Raw genomic sequence first — 26,786 nt, 5'->3', positions numbered from 1 at the left:
TTTCAATGATAATTGAATCATTTGTTTGATAAACTGCATGTATCAATTTTACACAATTTCGAAGATACGGACCGAGCCAGTCTTGGGCTGGAAGTCTCCTAACAAAGATATAAAAAAAATCGAGGAAACAACGAAAAATTTTTTTTTTATCAAATTGGTACCGAATCATTCGATTTCTTCGATACAGCTCAATGGTTTTGGAAAACTCACACCCTGGGGACTTCCAGTGCGAAAAATGTAAGCAGTACTCCATAATTTGCTCTTTAGTACATTGCACAAATGTGGTCATAAATTCCTGAACAATTTTGTCTTTCGTATTTTTTTTGCCAGAATACGTATTTTTGGACGAGGATTCTGGTATAAATATCTCATTTGGTCAAAAATGTGCAGTTTCTCAAACAAACGGTTCAATTTGAACCGCGCCGATCCAACCGCCGCGGCCGCCGGGCAACCGCGGCGTGGCGCCGACTAAGCACGCCGCCGCCGTTAGAAATTGCGGTCACGCCGCGCCAGGCTCAAGCTAGATCGGCGCACAGGTCTAAATGGTGTCATAAAAAAAGATTTGACTACTCTCAATTTTGCACATAAACGTTTGGAACGTGTTGCTAAAATCGAATGGGGTATCATACACATAAATCCTGTGGGGATTATGAGTTACTATCAGTTATGAGCCGAGACTCATGACCTGGTAAGAATTGACCTGAAGTCCAAAATAATTTGGATAACCGAACATTTGTTTTGGACATATGTAAATAATAAATTATGAGCATCAAGTTTAATGGTATTTTTCCAAACTGAAGCAGTCAACTATCATAGAAAAGTGGCGTGTTAGTGTTTGTTATAGTTTTAATTTTATTTTTTTTTTTTTTTATTTGATATTGTTCATGTATTAAGAATGTTTATATATATTGTACTGTTTTGCATAAGATGCAGGGTTTTGTGTCTATTTGGTAGGCTCAAAAGGCTTTTCCACCAGGCTGCAGGATGAAGTGAGATTAATAATAAATAAAACAAATAAAAAATAAAAAAATAAAACTATAACAAATACTAACACCTACTATGAGAATGAATGAGATATTATCGATCATTTAGTAATCTACCTTCAATCGTTTAGTAGTTTGTCAATATCTCATTCACTGGCTAATTTCAAAATGTATTGTATGGTGGACTTTTAGTGCGAGGTTTTCTACTCTCTAACAGGTCAATTTGAATTCCACTATAAAGGAGCTACGCAGTTGCTATACTTATACTAAATGATAACAAAATATGCAATCATTTAGTCTAAGTTACTGCTACTAACGCTATAGCTCCGTTAAGAGAATTCAAACAACGAACTGTTAGGCAGATTGTAGATAAACTTCTCTCATCACCATTCAACATACAAAATTTGTCTGGAATGGTTATTGAAAACTACTAAATGATCGAAGAATTATAAATGATCGATTCACCTAACTATTTAAAACTGGAACCAAAAGATGAAAAATTGCCTATGAACCGCTTGAAGTATTCAAATGATGTTGGTTCAGCATTTTTCGATTTTATTTTTTAAAATAGTTAAAATGGATTCTTCGATTAGATCGGATCGATCTTGGATCGATTAAGCAAATGAAAATTTGGCCGAAAGCTCAATTTAAATAGAATTTGGTTCAAATGAAGAGCATATTCCATATCTTAAAGTAGCTGATAGATTTTCGTTACGTGTATTGACTTAGGGCCTGAACTCCAATTGTTGGACTTCTCTTTGAATGAAACATGCATTCAATTCAAGCCCATTTGATTCACGAGTCACCAAGAGCATGTTCCATTTCTAAAAGAAACCTACTATATCTTTCGTTATGCTGTATAGACGAAAGCCTATACTTTATGGAATTCTTAAATGAAACATATGTTGAAGGTAAGTCAATTTGAATAATGAATCGCTAGGAATATTGATATATTATCAGCTGGAAGCATGTACCATACCAAAGGTCAAAATATATTAGTTTACGCGTGGAGTTTGAAGCCCTAAACTCAGGGAAATTTTGAAAGACCTGAAGCATTTGGCAATAACATCATCATCAACATAACATCCATCACAAAAGTTCAACTAGTGGACGTAGTGTCTTGGTCTTCCCCTCTGGGTCTTTGGATTGCGATAATAATGATCATATTGCAAAGTATCCAAGATCCATGCATTAAATGAATAAAAAGTGTAATATGAACAAAATTCTTTTTCATCACATTACTTCCTCCAAAAAGTGACGATTTTGACTTTTTGCACCCGATGTTAAACGATTGCATTTTGCTATTTAAATAAACCTCCTAAATTTTAGCTAATTTGGTTTGGTTTGGCTAATTAGTTTTGTATGAAAATTGCTATGGAAATCGTCATTGATGTAAAGATCGTTCCGTATGGCCCTTATGATATTGAATATAATTAGCGCATCGACTTCATAGAATACTTCCTAAGCTGAAAGACAGTTGTTGTTGCGAAGCGATTTGAATTTACAAGCAAAGTTATATAGAGAACAAAATGCTCATTATTGATATTGATGTTATTCTTTTATTATTAAATTGAATTTCTCACGATTCAGAGTTTCCTTAATAACTGCTCACTCAAGTACAACCAAATTAGCTAAAATTTAGAATGATTGTTAAAATAGCAAATGTAATCGTTAAAGCAAAGGGGCATTAGTTATTTCAGCGCGGGCCAAAATTTTTCAAGCATATGGGTTTGAACGGAATTTTCTTCTAACAAATCAGGAGAATATGAACCTTGGTGGTTCAAAAATCGATTTGCTCACAGTGCTCATCTGATTCATAACCATGTTCTGAGTGTCCTCTGAAATTTGAGCTCATTTGGATTTAAACTGATTTAGCACAAGCCGTTTCAAGTTTGCATACAAATTAGTGTGGGAAATTTTTTTTCATTATACTGTTATGGCCTTCCCATCAAGCGCATGTTAAAAGAAAACCTACATAAGCAAGGAATACTCAACAGCTTTCCTCAGTGAAAACCATCTCAATTAATCGTTCCAATAATTAGTAAAATCAATTTAATCTAAACCGTGGTTTTCTGGAGTTAATTGCATAACTCATCAACGAAGCAACATTGCTGCTCGTGGCGCGAAAGATACACAAATTCAGGCTACTATGTTCTGCACATTTCAGTGATGCCTTCAAAGGTTTAATTATCATGACTAAAGATTCGCAGCCTGTCTTAAAATCGATTACTAATTGGGACGATTAATCAACATGCGGTTTTCGTTGGGTGAAAGCTGTCCTTTAGCTATGTAGGTTTCTTTTAACCTGCTGCTGGGAACGTCATTACAGTATAATGAAAAATAAATTTCCATACTAATTTGCATGCAAACTTGAAACGCTATGCTAAATCAGTTTAATCAAATGAGCTCAAATTTGGGACACTCAGAACAAAAATCAGATGAGCACTGGAGCAAATCGATTTTGAACCACCTAATGAACCCCAAGACCAAAATATTTCACCGGCTCGCCTAAATTCACCGCGGGCAGTCAAAACATTGCGACGGCGCGCCGGTCAATGGTGGCGGCGCGGCGCAAAATCTAGGCGCCGGCGCCACACTCTCTCCATATGTCTTCAATTTTGTGACACTAGGGCCGTGATTTGTATCAGCTCACTTGTGCATATGTGTGCTATATGTATGTGGCTTTATAATACATATTTACCATATGGGCGATATGGCTACCTCCTCGGGCAGGGAGGATAAAAATATCAAAAGTGTGATGAATTTATTTAGATATAAAAAGTTAAATAAAAGTCTTGGTAATAGTTATATCAAAGTTATATAAACGTCCTGGTAAATATCAATTTGTGGTGAAAAAATAGTCATTTAGGCTTTAAACCTTAAATTATGTACCGTCATATGGGGAAGATGATCATTGAGGAAAGATGATATTTGATGTTTCACGTGGTCTAGTACGTCAATCATATTATCTGTTCAAGTAATGTTACTGCTGGGAAGAAATCCGAGTTTTCGATCATAATCATGAAGTGAGTCATGATAGTCAGTCAGTCTAAGTAGTAAGCATAAGAAGTAGTCGTGGAAAGCGAGATAGTCATAAATGACGCTCAAATATTGACTTCGTAGACTTCTTTACGTGTAAATTCAACATTTATTCAAATAATCTAGTGTATTTTGACGGCAGGGCTATATATTTTAGTAGAGCTGTCTTGATCATCTTCACCAAACCAGATTACTCAAAAAATGTGATAATTTATTTTATTTTAATAAATACGAACGCATTTCAGGAAACTTAATATGTTGATTATTGCAACGTATAGCAGTACATGTATTAAATATATTTGTTTCGATTTAAAATATGACACATTGTTATCGCATGTTTTGTTTAAAAGTGATCATTGTCCCCAGATGACGGTAACTACAAAATTATAAGAAAATGCAGAATTTCAACTAAACCATCTAAAATCAATCTTAAGACACGTGAGGTTATCAAGGTTTGTTTTTTAGTTGTATAGCCTTTTACATTATTGTTAACCATCTCTTTAATAATAATGTGGATATAATGCTGCCTTGTCCCATATGGAGATCTTGCCCACTTTCCCCTACCTCACGACACTTGGACATGTGACCACCTGAGAAAAGCAAAACGCGTCTAAATACATTTTCAGTTATTCTTGAAACAAAAATAAAATTCAAGTACAAAGAAAATGACGGGAGCTGAATCCTGATATTGTCCTGCAACATTTCCGACACCGGAACAGAAGAAGCACCCCCACAAAGCCATCTAAACTCCCGGTTAAAGCTGGAGTTGTCACAGCGTTTGATGGTGATCCTATGATAGAAGCCGGATACACGATGCGACACGACGCGACAAGAAGTTTGAGTTCATTGATAATAAGAATGATTCCTTCACGGAGTTGCGTCGGACGTTACGTTTACTCCGGCAGACCTGGAATCAGCAGGTACGAGCGAGAGCAGACACTTCAGCAACGAAGGAGATTTCAGGCCTTCTACTGGTACCAATAGTCATAGTGTTGCCGCCAAACGCCTTAAGCTTTCAGAAAACGTGCCGTAAGTTAGCGAAATAAACTGCATCATCTAAAGTCGTATAAGTTGCATTAATTTGCGTCTATGCTTGCACTTATGGGATTGGTTGTTGCCGGAACTAATTGATAAACTGTTTGCAATGTACATTAGTAATAGTAATAATTCATAAATATTTAAATATTCCCGGGCAGTTCAAGTCAGACAAAATGGTTGCACAACTTTATGTGACTGAATCTGGTCACATGTGAGTTACCTACGTGGAACATGTGACTGCGGCGCATAATCCCAGCGACTAGGGTGGAGTCGATGGCTCTTCCTTGATCGATGGTCCAAGAATATTAAAAATCCATCGAATATTAACGATCAAATCTATCATATTTTCGTGACTTTTCTTATTTTCTGATGAAAGTATACCCAATATGACACAGCTACAATGTCAAAAATATTTGATTGTTATCACGAATATCAGCTACTATAACGTGATGATGCTGTGCAAAATATGAACCATAGCTGCCTATGATCGAATATTTATAACAATCGACAAAAGTAGGCATGGGAGAAGTGGAGGAATAAAGGTGAACTCATGAGTATGGAAATCTGAATAATTTCAAAAATATCAAATTATATTAAAACTTTTGCCAGTTGATTCTTCGGTAGTAACATTTTCATTACTTGGTATTTGAATACAGATTAATTTCTAAATGTTTGATCGATTTACAAGGCATACAGCAAAAACATTGTCCATGTTACTGTTATGCGGTCACTTGCTCAATTTTTCCAAGTTCGTTTATTTGGTAGGCTCAGGCGTGTATAACACTTTACGGAGCCATGGTTCTTTCGATATATACAATCAATATCATTTATTTTTCAGTTATGAAGAGAGGTGAAAGCCAGCGTACTCGTGGTGACTCGAGGTTGGTTACAATGTTTAAGGATGGACGGGGCTAAGTTTTGGATCGGGAATTTCAGCTTCTCATCCGGGTATTTGGCGTCAGGGACGATGTGGCGTGTCGTCGTGCTTGAGGAATGGTTCGTGGAGCATCTTCCGGATGGCAAACTATGGTGCTCTATGGAACAGAAAGCAGAGACTAAACACAAAAAAACTTTGAAGAAAGAAAAAAAAACTATTAAATTTGATATCAGAACAAAAGAAAACTATAAATGGCCGCATGGGTCCACATCACGATCTTCCGAAACACCTCGAACTTCCTGATTTGTTTACCTCAGGCCACTAGATCTCAATAATTGCTCTCTGGGCGTCATTTTCTGACGAGACCGCTACGTGATCGATGTCATCATAACCGGCTCCGCACCTAAAGTTGCTATCGACAAAGGTTTATTCTGTACAGATGTGCGTTTAGTGAATAGTGATTAGACAGAAGTCTCGACATCACGATGAACCTCGACAAGTCTCACCTCTGAACGCTCCTTAGACTTTTGGAACTATAAAGCCACCGTCCAAGTTCTTGTGTGCAATTTCTTTGCCAACTTTGAAGATCTCTGACGGACTAATGGGAAAAACTCGTTGCTCGAGATTGTCTATCATAAACCTCACCTTCCTTGCGCCGACCTTACCAGCAAGTCTGCCTTCTCATTGCCGTAGATTGAGCAGTGAGAGGACCAAGCAAAGGTAATCTTGAATGATCTTTCGCAAAACGCATCTGCTCTCTTATGTTTGTAGAAAGTAAGATGCATTAACAAAGTTTCATCGGCCGAGTGCCTCGATAGAACTAAGACTATCGAGAAGATGAAATAATGGTCTACGAGGCTGATTGAAGGTATCCAAAGCAGAGTAATTGCTGCCAGCTCAGCATAAACCGAACACGTTCCTGAAGTTTTGGAAGGTGGTTGAAGTTACCTTTGAAACACCGAAGCCAGTGGATCCGTTGATGAAGAACCATCAGTGAAATATCTGTTTGCAATTGACATGTTCATATTTTTCAGAAAAAAGTGAGGAATGAGATGTTTGTCGAAGATGATCTGGTATTCCTTGAATAGGATGTTCCATGGACAGATCGTATACAATGAATCGCCGCTTTGGAGCGTGCTTACGCGGCACACTAGGAGTTAACTTTGGAAGTCAGTATGGCGAAGGCATCTAATGGTTAATATCTCGAAATAAGCACCCTAATCGAAAAAATATTTGGTAGGCGTAGTGGCGGACACCTTCCTACCATAACTGGTACCAAATAGTTTTTCGCAGCATTCACCGGTGAAAACCAGTTAGATGTCTTCCGCCATACAAATTTCTGGTGATTAACTCATGTGGCTATTTGCGCATAACTGGCGCCTGGATGTGACAGCGGCGGGTGAAAATCAGCCTGCCAATAATTCATTGAGGAACTTCGTTGGTGAAGTGAACTCGAGGGGATTATCACGGAAGACAAAGATCTGATGATTGTAGTTAGAATCTCTCAGGAATCTTGAACGACAAGTTAGTTCAAGCATACTATCGAAGTTATCTAGAACAAGTTTGTTACTTATTCACATTTGATGAATATAGTGAGGCTCCCGAGAATGGCCTTTAAAGGGTGACTCAGCACCTCCGGGCTTATGTTATGCGTTGTAATGCGGCCAAGGGCAATACGCAAACAACGATACTGAATTCGTTCCGATTTGATCAGGTGGCAATCAGTTGCTGAGAGGAAGCAGAAGGAGCCATACTCTAAAACAGAGAATAGTCGTTCTATAGAGTTTGATGAGGTCTTCGGGTGCACCCACCATGTTCGGAGATAGAACGTAGAAAATGGATCCTTTTCCGGCATTTTGTATCAAATACTCAATGTGAAGTTTCCAGTACATTTGGAATCAAACACGACCCAAGGTATTTAGAAGATAAAAGATTGGTTGATGTCATCATTCAACAGCTTGAGTTTCAGTTGAGCAGGATACCGTTTCTTAGTAAACACAAACGAGTTTTTGCGGTGAAAACTCGATCCTAAATGTCTGGCCCAAACAGTCAGATTATCTAAGGTACTTTACAATGGTCACTTGCAAGACAGCTGCTCATGGACCTCTTAGAAGCACCGGCATCATCTGCAAGTTGTCTGAGCGTGCATTGTCCTTCAAAACAATTGGCAATATCTTTAACATAGAAATTATAAAGCAAGGGACTTAAACACAGACGCAGGAAGGCCATGTAGCTATTTCTGGAAGTTGTCAAATCCGTTGTTCAAGTGTGAAGTTCATTTGTTTTTGACAACAAATTGACCAAGGTATTCTTATGGGCAATCCACTCTGTGCAGATTGCCTGAAGTACTTCTATGGAAACTGAATCAAGCGCTCTTAATGTCAAGAATACTGAAGCCAATTGCTCCTTGTGCAAAGGCCAGTTGTATATCTGAAAAGAAACAACGCCAGACAATCGTTTGTTCCTTTCCTTTTCTAAATCAAACTGAGTATTTGGCTAATACATTTTCTTCGACCCAATGGTCGACTCTTGAAAGAACATTTCTCCAATAATTTTCTCATGCATGATAGCATGGCAATCGGTCAGATGTGTGATTGACGCTGGTTTTCCCAGGCTTTTGAATAGCTATTACTTTGACCTTCGCGCCATTCAGGTGGCACAATGTTGTACTCATAAACAGTTGTACAGGTCAAGTAATCGTCTTTACCGATATCTGGAGGTTTTTAAGAAGATTGAATTTGATGTTATCGCATCCCGGGGAGTTATTCGATGAAAGAAGAGACATAGAAAGTTTCAGCTAGAATGGTCACCCAAAGAACCGGGATCATTGACTGATTCTCGAAATAGCAGTTCTGCTGGTACGGAATCTGGACAGACCTTTTTGCGAAGTTGAATATCCATCGATTGAGTATTCTTCCTCTCGTTGGTGGAAGTGCAGTTCCGTATGTTGGCCCGTTTTCCAAAGTGTTATCATTGAGGTTTCTCGCGATAGTCCCTCGACAAAATGTCAGTAGCTCGATTTTTGTACTGAGAAGATTTTGAGCTTTCTTTCAAGCCTCAAATACTCTTCAAAGCTCATTTCCATGTTTAGGAAAGCCTTGAAAAATCAGATTTCTCAGAATACAACAGTACATTCATCATCCATCCAGGATTGGTCTTCTTATGACAGATGTACTTGCGAACGTCGTTTCTGAGCTTCAATGCGCTTTTTTAATTAATTTGGTATGGAATCGATATTCATCCAGCGGTGGAAGAACTCAGTTGATTCAATACCAATATTTACCTCGATACAAATTTTGCCAGTCAATGTTTCTTCGTGAGGTCGAAGGAACATTAACTTGGCTCATATTGATCGATAGCTACTTTTATATTGTAACTATCGAATATGGTCCCTACTGGGGATCTTGGATAATCTTTCACAATCTAACGATAGTGAATTTGAACATAAAGACAGATCAATACGAGCTTTGTTGACCATTTGGTCTATTCGAGTTACTTCACAGTGTTCAAAATATTCAAATTGAAATCGTCACACAATCATAGAAAATAGGCCTCTATAATCGTCTCGTTTCCTTATCCAATACATGTCGTTCATATCTCCCAATATCAACATAGGATGATAAAAGGGAAAACTCTCAAAGATGTCGACGATTAAAGAGCATTTGGAGGAATGTACACTGAAGCTATGCAAAGATCTTTATTCTTCATTTGCTGCATGCGACGATTTCTAAGCCGGGAACAAGTCAGATAGGAATTCTGTAGAACAGTAGCATTTTGGATCCCCAAAGAACGCCACCATAATGAGATCATTCGATCTGGAATAATATTAAAATCGTGGTTGATTTCGTCTTTGGAAAGCCATGTTTCCTGAGTGCAAATATGTCAGCTCGGAATTGCTAATCAAAAACTTGAACACGTCTAATTTATTTTTAAGACTACAGGTTCCACTGCAGCACAGTGATTTATCTTGTGTAATAGCCGTATTATCCATCGAAGATACAATTCACCTGCGAAAGACCAAGAAACAGTCAATTGCTTCAGATAACTCACTGTTGGTGTTGGCAGGGAGTATGAAGGAACTAGACACGGGTTCTCAGCAGGACCAAATTCGCTAGGTGAATTGTGGTACAACTTTAAACTGTAAATATATTTTTAGTTAGCGGAAGTTCTAGATTACATTGAGCTTACACACTTTCCGGTATTCGTGCTTTACGAGACTATCCCTCTACTCAGCCGACTCAGTTCACGAGTATCCTAGCTATAAACAGGGAAATCATTAGATTGTAGTCTAGTTTGCATGTTAGATTAAGTTGCTGTAGGCAGAAACTATATTTTGAATTACACGCTAGATTCTGGGTTTAACCTCTTTTAGTAGCTGCAATAGTAATCTTAATTAGCTTTATCCAGTATTTGGGCTCGATAATGGCGGCGTGAGTTACCTCGATTTGACATTCAAGAGGTAAAACATTGGAACTCATCTAGTCTGCCGATCAATTATTTGTGTATTTATAAACAAATGTCATTTTACGTAATGGTGTTTAAATCATTGACTAGTGTAGTCTCTTTAAACATTTATCTCATCAATAATTTTATGTATTCAGGATTACTGAAGCAACCGATGAAGGCAACGATAGTTTAATTAAAGACATAAATACAAAATAATCCACATTTGAACCTTTGCATTTCAAGATTTGCTTGGAGGCTACAACTATTTACATACCGTACTTGTTCAGAAAATCAAGAAATTTGGTTGTTGTACGACTGCGTAATAGGTGTCAAATATATTAATCAGAAAACATGGAATACAGAATCTATATCATGCTCACTAGAATAATAAGTTAGCAGGAAAAACCACACAATCGCCAACAGAATAATGATAGACGATTACAAAATGAATATAAACAAAAGCGCTGCACAAATCAAAAAAAAAATGTCGTTTCCTACAGCAAATTATCTGACCAACATTTGAAAAGGCAGCGTAAAATTGTCTTTCTGCTTCTTTGTCTACATATATGGCTGTATGTAGACGAAGAATAATAAGAATAAATTTTGGCTTCTTCGCCTTTTCAAAGTTGGTCTAGATATAATATATTTGCCTAGGGCGATTCAGTATGACGCTCCACTACTTTTGGGATTTCTAGATCCCCCCCCTCTGTCACGCTTTTTGTATACCTAGTACATGTACTGTCCAAAGTCTCAGACCCCTCCCCTTAAACATAGCCATCATTGTTAGTTGACCCCACCAACCAACATGAAATTTATCTTTATATTGCACGCAACCCAACATGTACGCATCCTAAAAATACTGGAAGGCCAGGATAATTCAATCCCTGCTAGACCTCCATTTCTCAGAATTATAAACTTCTGAGGGTTGAATATTCGACTCGATCATATCGTCTCGCCACAATCCCAACGCTTTTTGTGTCAGCGGAGCTACCTGAGTAGCTAAATTGTCAGAACTGGACGAACACTTTTGATTTCTTTATGTGGATCGTTTTGAAGCTTGAGAGATTTTATTAAGTATTATGTCCACTCAGAACATCAATCAGCAGCTTTCATCCACTGTAATATGATGCAACACATTTATGTTATATGTTACTTATTGAAAAAAATAGAATTAAGGAAATTAGAAAATAATTATCAAGAAAACATTTGACGTTTGTTTGTTTTCAAGAATTCTGATAGTGCCAGTATTCTTTAATGAATCAAAGCCTACATTGATTAAAATATAAATATTTTCTACACAGAAAAATAATGAAACACAGCGCTAAAAATACGGACGGAAATTACACTAGGGTATGCACTTAACGGCGTAGGTTGCAGTATCTGATTATCGAAATGTTTCACACTCAATCCAAGGACATATTTCAAATCGCCTGGAAACATTTCCATAGCAATACAGCAACCTACTGAATCCCCTATTTTAAACATACATGAATCTTTCATCAAATTCGCTAAATGCTTATGCAATTTGTAAAGCATATGCCACTTAATCGATTAAATGGTGACATAATGTAATACAAATCGCTGCAATTCAAACAAAAATATCGTTTAATTACGCTCTTTTTGGCATTCCTTTATGTACGTACTTCGTGTAAATTTATAACTTTTTTATCTATTGTGTACCTCTTGGATGTCCAAATCGAGGTAATGGGCCAAACACAATTGATACGTTTGCGTGCGTTTTGACGATTTTCCCGGAAAACTGTCAAACACACCTGCTTATTATAATATTCTATTATAACTCACGCCATTATCGACGTCTGGATATAATTTTATTTTACTATAATTCTCCCATCTGCTTTGCTTCAATTCAATCAACGAATTTAAATAGTTTTAGGTATTTACTTATGGGTTTAGGTGAATATATAATTTAGATTTTAGAGAACGATTAGCTGCTTGCGATTCACATAAGTGCCTATCTCCTCTGTTGTCTTCTGCTCCTTTTGACGGGCCATGTGCCAGGTTCAGTTCAGATGACACCTGTGACGGATTACTTCGAGCAGTGTAATAGCGAACAGCGGTTAATTATAAGGTAACTAACAATTTTGGTGCTCAACAAACTTGCCTTTGGATGTACACAGATTTTGTTTTACGATTTTTTTCGTTTATGTAGATCGTGTGACTGAATTTACCGACCAAACACTTGCAATAGTTTCAAAAATCCTAGAAAAAATCAAAAGAAAAATCACATAATAATTAATAGTTAGAACGTTGGGATTGAGTAGAAAATTAAAAGATGAAAATCGTGTAAAAACAGAATCCAGTGTATACTATTTGAATAAAAGCAATATGATCTATATAATGGAATTTTGTCTCTGAACCTTATAGACTCGAAATCTAATAATCGACGTGAAAATTTACAGCGAGGTTTTAGGGTCGGGAAGGTTCTTAAGATGGTAGCCCCTCTTTTGGAAGGGGCTATACACATGAACACATTTCTGTAACTAGAGACTAACGTCAGAGGATAAATATTTAAAGAAGCAAAGGATTGTCAGGTCTGCTGATGCAGAATGAAAAACACTCCGCTAAAATAATCCCTTGACTTCAACTCTATGTACCCAATTATCTATCAGCTAGGCCAGTTGTATGCCATACATTCATCTTTTATCGTTTATGCAGCTTTCATATATTCAGTCAAAATCTGTCGAGATTAAGACATAAGTTATGTAGAACTCATGTTGTTAACTGAGGTTGTCTTGCTTTACCCCATATTACGTGATGTAGATCGCAACGAAAACTCCTGTATCCATTAACAAAATAGCGTAATGGCTATAAATTAACTAAACATATATTGACACACATTCTAGTAATACTTGAGACTTTTTATGTTAATCATGAACTGCATTTTAAACGCTTGTCAATGGAAGTCATACATTTTGTGTTTGTTGCCGGGCTGTTATGAGCTATGTTTATGTAATGCACGGTGATGAGACAGGCAGCGGCCATTGAATCAGGAGATCAGGAGTTCGTATCTGAAGTAGCACGAAGAATTGATATTTACGTGTTTTCACCAAAAAAAAACATTGAATAAACATTGTACTCTTCCTCTCAAATAATTTCAAATTGAATTCGAAGTGCTGTATAAACTTATCTAACAGATTCAAAAATCTCGAAATAAGCGCGCATGAACGATTATATTACTTATCGTTCAATAAAGATTAAGAGAGAAAAAATTGTACATCGCGTAGAGTAGTGCAGGCGTCAAAACAGCTGAATAGATTCGCCCACACTAAAACTTCGTCAGTTTCTAGGAAATTTCTCCGAAATCTCAACAGCAGAACACCGATTCGGTGAAAATTTACAGATTTTTAGGGTATTCATGACAGTTGAACAAAGGAAATACCGCAGAAAATCGGTGAAATAATTGCGAACAAATCTGCTGTACAGAGTTTCAGTGAAATGAAGCAAAAGTAAATCTGAACCGTATGATATTGTGTGGCAGATTGACTGGTAAAAAGCATTGAATAAGGTTCTGCATCTATCTATAGCCCTTATATTCAGCTTGAAGCAACCGTATAGACAGTTGCTCTTATTACATTGACATTAAATGTTTTAGCTCAATGATTCAGATATATGAATAAATTCAAAAAGAGTCACAAAGGTCTTAAAGAGATCATATCCTGCTTGGACGAGTTTGGAAGAACGAATTAGTTTTCTTCATTGTTCTCGCCTGGATGTTCTTGGAAACATCGGTTTGGCGACAATAAAGAATATCCTTGTAGATGGATCAAAGAACAGTGAAGACGGTTGTAGAGTTTTATAATCCCATGCCTTCAGATTTGGTACAGACTTTTATGGATGACTTTTGATTTCTTATGGCGCAATCCCGCAGGGAAGACGTTTGCTTCCTCTTTTCGCACGTACTCTCGAGATCATCCATTATCAGTTGCGTCAGAGTCAATCGCTCAATGCATATGGAATCATAATATGCTTTACATGAACGGTAGCTGAAATAGCAGCCTTTGCAGTGGTATCGTGCGGATAGGTCGCGCTTAACCATTTCGCATAGGTCTGCTTGAGGCGGCCTGTACCAAACGCTTCGCTTATTGGGTGCTTTCTGTACACGGCAATCTTGCCAAACCGATGGCAGGAGATACCTGCAATAAGCACGTTTTGTGCTGTTGCTGTGCGGATTCCTCGATGTCTTTCGAAACATTTACCACACCCAACGTGGTTTGTTGTCAAAAACTCAGCATGTGACCAAGTTGTTTAATCGGGTGTTCGTAATACCCATGGCGTACAGAAAGAACGCCAGGCATCATATTCTCTAAATCGACATATTTGGAAGTGAACCGGCAAACGTCACCCGAAGCGAACCTGACTTGAATATCTTTTTGCCATCTACCGGGTTGGAATGCAATTCCGTCACAGAATATCCACGGTAGAGGTGATGAACGGTAAGTACATCACTTCGCAGAGTCAGGCTCGCTGCGTTGATCACACCTTCGTTTCGACCCTCCCGCGAGGACATAAATAAATGTATTCTACATTGTGAAGGCCTTGTCTTTGCAAGTTTCGTTCACCTGAAGCTTAGGTGCGGTGATTCGTAACTTGTTCCTGTTGATCTGATTAAATCAACCTTCGTGGAAAACGACGCGTCAAATCTCGCTTAATGTCGAGAAGCCTAGACTTTTCACTTTCTGCCAGTAAACAACCCAAGGTCGACAAGCCGCATGGTACAATCTTGTGCGGACATCTTTTGGAGGACTATCGCCATGTCTCTGCCTCATTCTCACCTTGCAAGGTGGAAGGACAATTAATTCTTATGCCGAACTTAGAACTAATAGCAAATTAGAAAAAATAAAAAAACTAATTTATTTATTATAATTAATCCCTCTGTATCAGAGATGGAGAATAATAAAACAATGCCTTCCACTTATCTGCGCTGCTGCTGGGTAGCAGCAGAAACAATAACCTGCTTCACTGCGTCTCCAGAAACCTACTTCGCTCGCTCACACAGTGATACCTGGATCCGTAGGTGGCACCACAATAGACTCTTGCATACAGACAAAACTCGCGATGAGACACAGCACGTCGGCTCGTTCAACTACGTTGAATGGCTTTTATCAATGTTACAAAACAACTTAGTAGTTTTTTAAATTTTCAGAACAAACCTCTTGATTTCATTTGTGGCTAAAAGCAAAAATTTAAACGATTCATAAGATTAACTCAAAATGAAAAAAATGCAAAATTTAAAATATGCGATCATGGCAGAACGGAGAGTCATGAATGAAAGTAATAAAGCAATCGTGGCAAATGTTGCCAGGTTGCGAACATCGAAGCAGGATTTATTTTTCCAGCAGATTCTCCCTTTCCTAATTTTTCAAACTGCAGAATCAAGCATTAATTAAAATGCGAAATTCCTTGTGAACTTGTTTTTAGTTGATACTCACCATATAACTTATCCCAACGACAGATGAGTAATGATCACTTTCGATATAAAATAAGAAGCATATATTGTTTTGAGTTATTGTCGTTCATATTATAATTTATTGTTAAATAATCTTGTTATTTGCAAGTGTACTCATAAATTAAAATTAAATCTTTAATCAGTTTATTTTGATACATTTTATTAAAAAGTATAATGTGTTTTTCATTTCGTTCAAATACTTCCTTCCATACTTATAATGATCTTACTCACTAAAGTCGATATCAACCATAAATTAAAAAAACCAAAAATTATTCTTCGAATGCTTTATATAATGATATACATTTATAACAATGCAAATTCTTTAAAAGCTCGTTTCCTCACAACACAGTGCCTCATTTGATTGCCCGCTATGCGACAATTTGAAATGTACCCAAGTAGGACAGAATAACAGATTTTATTTATTTTGTATTAATGCGCTCGATTGTTTTTCTAGAGAATTTTACGAATTCGATAGATTAAGGAAAACTGTCCAGAATCCAAATAAATTATACCTCCGTTTTCAGAGCACAAATCTCTATAGAAAAGCAAGAATAACTGCATCTTTTATTTTGGCTTTGCTGCGTTGCAAAAGATAAAAAGATAGGTGCTTCTTTCAATGTGTTCCCTGAAAACGGGTAAAATTGCATTCAAAAATTCGTTCTTAAAATATCAATGTAGCAATATTTAGGAAAATAAGTAATGATGCTACAAAATGTAAAAATAAATAATTATGACTCCAATTTCAACTGCAGTTATAAATGTCCAATTCATCATATAAGACATCAAATCTTGTTTCCATCCCACCCGGTACTCAGGCACAGTTGCTCAGGAAACTCAACGCAATATTCTACATAAGAGAAATGTCAAGCTAAGGCTTGTTCTAGTTTTGAATTTCGAAAAAACTGCTATTCCATTGCTAAATTAAACTCGATGAGAAATGCTGCTGTATCAAATGATGAAAATGGACACAACACTTTTGTACATGCATGACAAAAAAGGATTAGGTTAATTCCGTTGACCATGTCGGATCTGGCGATTACACTTTTTTACACGCAGCAGGTTCCTCTTCACGTGTTTTCTTAACTGAATAACTTACAAACCTTAAAAAATGACTTATTTCTTTACGACCTGGCGAATTGTTGGAAATAAAGAGTAGATTCTCATGACTTAAATTTTTAAATTTAGAATAAAGTGAAATTGTTCTCAAACAGGAGGAAAATGTTGGATTTTGGTATGATGTGATTAGTTTCTCGTAAATAACTTGAAAGATATCTGAGATGCAAAATAATGACCGACCTCTGTACAATATTTGAGTTGGATAAATTTCTCCAGTTAAACTGTCAATTGGAGAATTAGCCAAAATAAGCTAACGATTATATAGGTGGTATCGAATCATGCAACATTACGTTTGAGATTTTTTATGGCTTGTATTAGAAATACTGGGATGGAAAGATGGCAACGTGGTAAATATTGGAGTAAGCCAGGCATCAATTTCACTTTTCGGATCACCAAAATGCACTTTGAAACCGATTTGCCAGTTCAATTAGAGATAAAACAGTGTCTCCGCTGATCTTTTACTTTTATTTTTCAATTTCATTTTAGCTTGCCAAATATAGACTGTTCATAATTCAAAGGGACGAACATTTTTTTACCTCTCCGAATCTTTACTCAAAACTGGGCACTTTCCAACAAAGAGTATTGTGGTTTTAGGGTTCTGTTTTTTTTTCTACTTTTGGCAGTTTAAATGTTTAACGTAAACAACATTCACTATTGTCGGTTATTCCTCTATAACTTTGTGCTTTTAATGATTGAAACAGATTTTCCGATGGTGGGGTATATATTAAAAACTAGTTTAATACTTTGACAGTTGCGGTCGACTTGTAATACGGGGATATAACAACACATGCTTCAGAACATTCAAATTTTGCGTTTCATTAAGTAATAGGATATAGTTAATTGATTTTTAGTCGATTTTTGTTGGGTATGATCTGATTCCAAGTGCCAACTTGTTGCTATAATTTGTTATAAAATTCGCCGTTCATAAATTATGCTTTCCAGGATTGCGACGTTTCACTGGAGTTCTTAGTGAGATTCATAATGTATTTGAGATTTGTGTATGCTCAGTATTTTTGCGGTTCGACTTCAAGCAGTGGATTTGCGTATTTATTTTTCGTATTGTATTCAATTTGAGTCTATTGTGTTCATGATTCTTTTGTGTTATCATTATTGTAAATAGCGTTTTATTGATTTTGCACTTTAAACATGTTCGCATAAATACACATACTAACATTCATTATTAAGTCACATTCTTTTGTGCATGTTTCCATTAGCAAGGATTATTGTTGGAGTTATTAAAAACTTCTTTTTTTTTCAAGATAACTGATACAGGAATCAAGAGCAGTTATTTCTACGTGGCCTTCTTTGATCATGTTCAAAAACCTCTTAGAAATGTCCTTTTATGAGAACGAAATACATTTTCGTCAACAATTGTGTTAATCTGGGCAATATTTACAACTAAAGAAACAAACATACCTTGTAATCAAAATATGTCTAGATGAACAATTCAATACATTTTAGTTTTGTAGCTAAAGGAAAGCGGAGTAATCCTTGATTTTTTTTGAGGCATTGTTAGGATTTTAAACCAAAACTGTATAAAACTGTACCATTTTTATACATATATGCCAAGAGTTTTTGCAGATTTTGCAAGATTCCAATATAGATTTGTAAGAATATTAAGCCTTTTGGGTTTGATTCCTGGTCCGGTCTGTGAAATTTTCGGGTTGAAAATTTTCTCGACTTCCCTTCTCATGATAAACGAATACAAAAATAGTAACTCGGCTTAGAAACCTCGCAGTTAACAACTGTGGAAGTACCTAATGAACACAAGCTGGGAGGCGGCAATGTCCCAATGTAATAGGGAATGGGGAAAGTTATGCCAATAAAAAGTAAATTCAAATATCCAATACTATCTGCTTACTGATAAAGTTTCCACAATTAAATTATAAAAATATTAGCTACATTGGAAATTTTGATCAACAGACGCTTTAATGTAACTTAAAACGTTCATAAGTAGCAAAGTTTCGTTGCATATTTTTGCCTATTGTCGTGCACATCATGCGAGAAAAAAATATGTTTTGCAAAACTAGAAAAATTGATTAAATTAGCTAAGCAAACATACAGATAAATCAAGAAAATATTGCCGTATATTATGCAACATGTTGTAGTTGAGTGCTGTTTTGTCACCAAAAGCATTTTTACACTTTTAGAAGTGATACCTACTTTGGCTATTAGGCCTCGAAAAACTAGATGTTGGCCACGAAAACAGGAGCAGCGTTAGCACTTTTGAAATAAAAGAATTTGATTCATATTACACACCTCTTGTAGCAGATATCCTTCTTTGCTCGAAAAAGAAAAGTAACCAATTTTATTTTATGAAAAAGGGCAGATAATAGATTACAATTGCACGTGGCTGTCGACCATAATTACCGAAATATTGAATTCCGATCCAAAGAATCATGTTTATGTAACGAACCCAAACAGAGTATTCAGAGGGATCGAAACATGGATAAGCTTTGAAGTATTCATCTAGATTTTTGCATGGGAAGTTATCAGAGAACAAAAGCAGTTCAGAATAAACACCAAACACTAGAAATAATGCGTAATCATTTTCTAATATTTTGCAAGAAATATCATGGTTTGCGTTAGAGAAAGGCATAGTCGCCTATTACATTATTATTTGGCCTGATTTTCATGATGTATGTATTTTCCTACATGTCTACAAAGTAGTACAAATATACACCGATTAAGGCATCTAAAAGCTCAGCGATTCCTAATTCATGCTCGCTCGATCATCCCCCATCTAAGTGTGACAGCAGCTTGCTTGGCATGAATTCCTGCAATGCATGCTAGCAAATATAAATACATTACTGTCATTACTTTTAGCGCTTTACGCAACTTTTGTTATGTATTCTGTGTATCTGTGTGTATGTTGTCAGTCATTTCACAAATAATACTTTAGAGACAATCAGCGGAAACATTAATGAAGAATGTTTGGCAACTGCGTGTTGATATAATTGTTTAATAAACCTCTAGGATGCATTGATGCTTAGTTTCAATTTAACTCTAATAAAGCTTTCCCGGTTTTGTAACATTCTAATACAAAAGTAATCCATCTCAAGCAATCTGTCACAGACACACACGGCTAATTGAGATGACAGAGAGAGATAAAGGTGACGAAATGCGGAGCATGCAATAAACCAGGCAGATCGACGTTACCAGCAGCGATCTCGTTGGCAGCGCACATCCAGCGATTTCCGGTTTCACGATAGAGAGAGTGAGGGGGGATATTTTCGCACAAAGTTGTTTGTAGCAGTCGCCGTTAAAAACTAGACGCATTAGGCGTTGTCCTTCCATAGCCCAGCTTGCTATTCCTTTTAGCGTGGAGATGGCGATGGGGATGTCTGCTGCTGCTGCTATTGTCGCTACTGCTGCCTCCACTACTGCTAGTATTGCTACTCCCGTTCAAGATAAGCTTCTGTTTGTTGGTTTTCCCGTGTCGCTTCGAAGGCTTCACTTGCTTCTTTGTGCTTGCAACTTTGGTTGGCTTGTAGGTCGTAGTGTGCACATCGTTGCTCATCGGTGGCGTGGCGACGGCTACCCGATAGGATGGCACCGAGGCAAGCAGTAACGGTCGCGGCAGGCGCCCGTTATTGCCCATTGAAGAAGGAGGTAGCTGCGAAGGTGAAGCTCCCTGATCGGCGAGATTCTGTGATCGATGCGAGTTGAATTTGCCGCCACGCGTTCTTTTCTGGTCACCCATGCCGTGTTTGTGCCGGTGCGGATGGGCCGCTTTCGCCGGACTGGTACTCCTGCTGTTGCTGCTGCTGCTGCTATTGTTGTTGCTTTCGAAAAAGTCGGACGCGTTGGAACGTTGGAAATTGTAGCACTTTTCGTCAATGTGACGTTTCACTTTGTAGTTGATTGGCTTACCGCTGCCGACGAAACCGAGATACTTTGTCTGGCTGATAACCGATTGGTAACGAAAGTATCCTCGTTTGAGGGATTCGGAGAAGTGGCAACGTGGACGATTTGCAATTGTATTGTTTTTGATTTTCTGGAAATAGAAGAAAAACAAAGAATTTGCTTTTAATTCAGTGCATTGTTCCTAACTTTTATGAAATCATATCGCCTACGCAGCGTGAAACATTTTCACACTCATTTTACAACTTGGTTGGTCCTCGCACACGCAGTCGGACACAATTCGCAACATTGTGTCATTTTTACCTGCAGTGGCCTTTCGATGGCATTGAAAACTGTCCTTTTTTGTTTTAGCTGGCTTTTTGCCTGCCCTTCTACACGCCTGTTACTAATTACACACCTAGCCGTAGTGACATGTTATCTATCACAAAAGATTAATACCGATGCGAGACTCGGTTCGGTCCAGAATGACACCAGATTTATGACCTAATTTCTAGAAAATAGTGACCCTTTGTATTCCAACAGAATTGATTACCAGGGAGACAAAAGGGAAGTCATGTTGGATGTTGTTGGCGGAATCTCTGGATCTTTTCAGGTAATAATGAGAAACCAGCAGCCGTGTGTGTTTAGGTCTGTCGCAAGCTAATCAAGAATTATTGTGTATTGCAATGTCTTATCGGAAGATATCATTTTCATGATATTTAATAGAACTAATTGGTCTCTGATTTATAGATGCTCAAATCGTTTACTGTAAATATTGCGTTTATATGAATTTGTTGAGAATTTTTGTCTTCCGAAAACCATATCGAGAATCAAACTCGCCAATTCCGGACTGGCTCGCAAGGTTAAGTAAAGACCCTGAATCTAATATTGTATTTCTAACCAACTGTATGTATCCGGCCTTGCTCGGAATTGCCAGTTTGGTTCGCAGTTTTTTTTTTACAATCGGAAATGATAAAACCGATTGGTCAACAGGGTAATTGTGTTTTCTCATTAATACTTCATCATTTGATTAGAAGAAGGCAGATTGCGGCTCTGTCTCAGTGTGGGGATGTAATGCCAATAAGAAGAAGAAGAAGTTCATAAGATTATCTTGAAAGAGTGCTTTCGAACCTATTGAAAAGAGACTTTTGAGCATCTTTAAATGACGTTTATGAACCTTTTAAGGTAGTAGGTAAGTAGGTAAGTATGCTTCCAAGCTTCTTGAAAGAAGAATTCCGAGCTAAACGAAAGGAAGTTTCCGATCCTCTTGAAAATTGGCTTCCGAGACTCTAGAAAGGAGGCTTCTAAACTTCTTGGAAAAGGGGCTTCCGAGCCTCTTGAAACTGGGTCAACAAAAGGGTCCAATTTTGAAAAAAGGCTTCCGAACCAGTCGTGGGGGCTGGCTAAAAAAATTCTGAGTTCCTCGAATGGAGGTTTCTGAGCTTCTTAAAAGGGGGCATCTGAGACTCATGAAAGGGATTCTTCGAGCCTCCTTCGAGCCGAACCACTTTAAAGGGGGCTGGCTGAAAATAGAATTTCGAGCCCTTCGGAAGGAGGTTTCCGAGCCTAATAAAAGGGGTCTTAAAATGACGTTGCTGAGCCTTTTGAAAGTTGGCTTCCAAGCTTCTTGAAAGAAGAATTTTGAAATCTTCGATAAGGTTTCCGAGCCACTTGAAAGTGAGCTTCCGAGCCTCTTGAAAGAGAGCTCCTGGGTCTTTTGAAAGAGGGCTTCCAACCCTCTTGAAAAGGAAACTTGTGACCCTCTTGAAAATGGGGCATCTGAGTCTCTTGAATGAGAGCTTTCCCTATCTTTTTTAAAGGAGCTTCCGAATCTCTTGAAAGGGGGCTTCTAACCCTCTTGGAAACGGTGCTTCCGACTCTTTTGAAAAGAGGCTTCCGAATCAATCCGTTTTAATCAATCATTTTCTTTTAAGTGGTTAAGGGCGACATGCATCATTTTTTTTTAATTTCTTGACTGCTTATTAACTTTTAGTATGATCCAATAATATATTTATTCATGGTAAAACCTTGTCATAATTTATCTTCAATACTGCAATATTGGTCAATACAAAATCAATGTTCAGTACGTCCCTTCACTACACAAGCTACTCGAAAAGGGGCTTCCAACTCTCATGAAAGGGGGCTTCCGACCCTTTTGAAAAGAGGCTTCCGAACCACTTAAAAAGAGCTGGTTGATAGAAGAATTCTGAGCCCCTCTAAAGGAGATTTTCAAGCATCTTAAAAGGGGATTTGAAAGAAGGCTTTTGAACCGCTTTGGAAATAGTAGTTTGTGCAACAAGTTGCAAAAAGATGATTTTTTCAGCACGAGTTGTACGTTTATCCAACGAGGCTTGCCGAGTTGGATAAATACTACAAGTGCTGAAAATCGAGTTTACAACGAGTTACCTACCTTATTTTTGCAATGACAAAAAATTGACTTGAATTTGATAAATCTGTACCAAAATTGTACAGTCTAATTTACTCCACATAATCATTCTTGCCGATAAATTATGTTGCTGCGGAGCACAATCAGATTCCATGTTACCGTGCCACATTGCATAGTTCGATGAGCCGTGAAGCGATAGATGTACTTGACTTTGAAATTTTTTGATGTCATGTCCGCAAACTATTTAATTTTACAGGGGCGCATAGAATACACTATTTGAGCACTTACCGAAGCTAATTCAGCAAAATGTAGTCATGTAACTACTGTTCTGATGTTGGTTTTCATTATAGTATCCAAATGAGTGCTATAATGAATATTATCAACCCATTTGAGTTGCATAATGTTCATTAAAAGCACCCATTTCGTTGGTATGGAAAAGTAGACCGTTTTATCACTCAAAAACGAACTGTAAACCAGATATTATGATCAGGAATTGCAAAAAAAGGTTTTATGCCTCAAGGCTTCTGAACCTTCAAATTCAATATTTTGGTTAAGAAGTATATTCTTAACATATTTCATAATCAAGTAGATTGCTTTTGAAGATTTTTTTTTATCTTTTGTCCCAGATAGCTTTTGAAGATTTTTTTTGATCTTTTGTCCCACAGCCCTTCATACACTGTGTTGGCTGTGGTGAACATGATTCGATATGTTTTGATTTACTGATTGCTATGCATATTATGTACACATATTATGTCTTGCAATATAAATTTCTACAATCATCATAATAACTTTTTTATTGGAATTGTAATACGTCATTACGCCATTACGCATTTTCGTCCGAGGTACCCCCTGAGGTCAGCGAAAGTACCCTCGGGGGTACATGTACTCCAGGTTGAGAACCGCTGGCCTAGAATAATCCGATTTTGATAAAACCGAGACCATCGGACGCGGACACAGTAATTTCTCCCTTTATTCAAAAACTCACTCCTTGGTCACCGGAAATGTACCGGATCTTCCGAGGGTATGTTGAAAATGCATTTTTCCTTCTGCATGTCATTTCATGTGACGCATACTTTTAATAAGTTTTATGATTTCTCCAGAAACTAGAACTAATAATTGCTTCTGAATCATTCGACGATTTGCTTCGAAATCCTTGATGGTTTGCTTCGGAATTCCTCAATGATTTGCTTCAACATCCCTGAAGGATTCCCATCGAAATTGCTAGCGGAATCTTTACGGTATCCCTGGAGGAATAATTCTTAGTTCCTCGGCAATTTGATTAGGAATCCTTCAATGGATTGCTTAGGAATTCTGCATCGATTTAACTCTACATCCTTGGAACATTCCCTACGAAAACCCTGAATATTCACGTTGGAATTCCTGGAACATTTCCGTCGGAATTCCTGGAGGATTTTATTCGCAGTCTCTAGAAGATTCTTACTGGAATCGCTGAAACATTTCAGTCGGATTCTCCATGTGTGGATTTTCTTTAACAATTCGTCGGAATCCCTGGAAAATTCCCGTTAAAGACCCTGGAATATTCCCGTCGAAATTCCTGGAGGTTGGAGGATATCTAAAATATTCTCACAGAAATCCCTGGTTCCCGTCGGAATTCCTGGAGTAATGTTGCATTTTTTTCATGTGAGATAGATAGAACAGAGCTTCCCAAACTTTTGGGTTTGCGACCCACCTAGCAAAATTCTATATCTCTCGCGACCCACCTATGAAAAAATACATTTTACCAAGTAGTATTAAGCATTGATTGAATCAGAATGTCATCTGTTTCGGATTTTTCCACATACAAAATTTAACGTTACCTTATGACATTACGCGGCCGGTAATAAAGTTAATCAGTTCAGTGCGTGTTTTCTCTTGTTTCGGGTGCGGAAAGCAAAACGATCGGCCGGTCACCGAAGTTTTGTTCTGCTTGGTGCGCGTGAGTAAGTTAGTCAGAAAGTGAAAATTTAGTTCGCATCCAGTTGTGTAGTGCTGTCGATAATAATTGGTGTTCGTTTGAACGTGTTTGTTTTAAATCAATCAATCTACACGCTATACACGGCAGACCGTTTACCAAAACGAACTCTGCTATACTCCCTACCCCTAATGTCCAACATCCCAGTGATTACTTGTGGAAGTGCAGATGACTGGTCGGCTTCTATCAAAGCGAGTATCACGTCAACAATTTCCTACCTATTCCCCAATTGACTTGCATTCGATCACGGCCGGCGCTGGTATTGCTTATTTTTGGGTCACCAGGTTTTTACACATTGAAGATTATGTTAGTCCCAAACTGTCTGTTGGTTCTCTGTGTAATTACAGCTGACCTGGCAATAACAGAGTAGCAACCGTGGTCAGTCAATCATGCTCATGATCATGCTCATAAAAATATGCACGTTACCTTACATGCACAAATGCAAAAAATGACGAACATGATATTGTTTGTCAAAATGTGAGCGTTTTATTTTACTTCATTAGGGGACAGCTTTTAGCCATGAATGTTTTCTAAAATAGCTGCAAATAATATTTGTTCTGCGACCCACCAACAATCTGCTCGCGACCCCCCTGGGGGTCGGGACCCACAGTTTGGGAAACCATGAGATAGAATGTTTATTAAATATGGAAAAAATCCACTGTCTACCACCGGTGGGAACATGACGGCGATCCATCACATGTTGTCCTTTCAGTCTGCGGGACCAATCCAAGCGCTACTACACTAAAACGCAATAGTTATACGCTATCAATTTGAATCGTTATAGCAATCATCGACTGGTAAACAAACATACTTTGATACTGTGGGCTACAACAAAAAGCACGTGCTTGAGAAAGGAGAATATGGATGAGTGTCATTGAACCGCAATTGCTTTAGGTGGTTGGACCGTATTCATCACATTACCACCAAGACTGCTTAATGAGGTGGAAAAATTTTCGATAATTTTTGAAAAGAAGCTCAAAATAGAGAAAATAGAAGAAGGGACTAAGTATAACCCCCCTAGGCGTCGGGGCTAGTTACGCCAATGTAACACAATCATCAGTAACTGACCAACTGAGGACAGAAGACAATCCTATGGTCGGCTAGCTATTTTTGTTTTCCGCAACACAAAAACAAAACTCACAGCCACTTCACGGTACCAACGACTTTTCTTCTTGGAATAATTGATAGACCCAGGATTAGCCATTTTGGCTGGCCAAGAGAGACCATTCACCTTGGCGATTAAAACCAACGGCCAGAGAATTCGTCCGATAATGAACAATTGGATCCTTGACGGTTTTAGGAGACTTTGATGGCTCCGCGGACCGAACCGACAGATAAGCAGTTCAAAAAGAAGAGATCCTAAGGGACAGATCGTTGATAATATCGGGTTTTGCTGCACTCCGTGTAGAATAAACTGATCGGTTCAATGTTCCATCTAGCTTCTGCTAGGAGAGAGTATGAAGGGCGGTTCTCACACAGTTCGATGAACTTGAAAGTCACGTATTTTGCATACTTCGGCTGATTATCAGAAATGGCTATATTGGGCACCATTCTCACCGTTTTTCATTTTATTTAAATTTGTTTTCATAGAACATGATGCCGTGTTGGATGTTTGGTAG

The 26,786-nt window shown here is 37.7% G+C and overlaps 1 protein-coding gene across 2 annotated transcripts in view; it reads right to left on the bottom strand.

Moving 5' to 3' along the window:
• Nucleotides 1–19,744: 19,744 nt before the first annotated feature.
• The window catches only part of LOC134224504 (uncharacterized), a 137,834-nt gene continuing 130,792 nt past the window's right edge, over nucleotides 19,745–26,786 (bottom strand). For both annotated transcript variants that reach the window (XM_062703874.1, XM_062703873.1), the window contains exon 5: nucleotides 19,745–20,963. In XM_062703874.1, coding sequence (XP_062559858.1) covers nucleotides 20,229–20,963 — 735 coding nt within the window. In that variant the 3' untranslated portion in view covers nucleotides 19,745–20,228. The remainder of the gene's footprint in view (nucleotides 20,964–26,786) is intronic.

Source organism: Armigeres subalbatus, chromosome 3, assembly GCF_024139115.2.
Source record: "Armigeres subalbatus isolate Guangzhou_Male chromosome 3, GZ_Asu_2, whole genome shotgun sequence".
NCBI classification, from domain to species: Eukaryota; Metazoa; Arthropoda; class Insecta; order Diptera; family Culicidae; genus Armigeres; species Armigeres subalbatus.
Note: the sequence above shows the minus strand (reverse complement) of the source record. Positions and strands in the feature narration are given on the sequence as shown.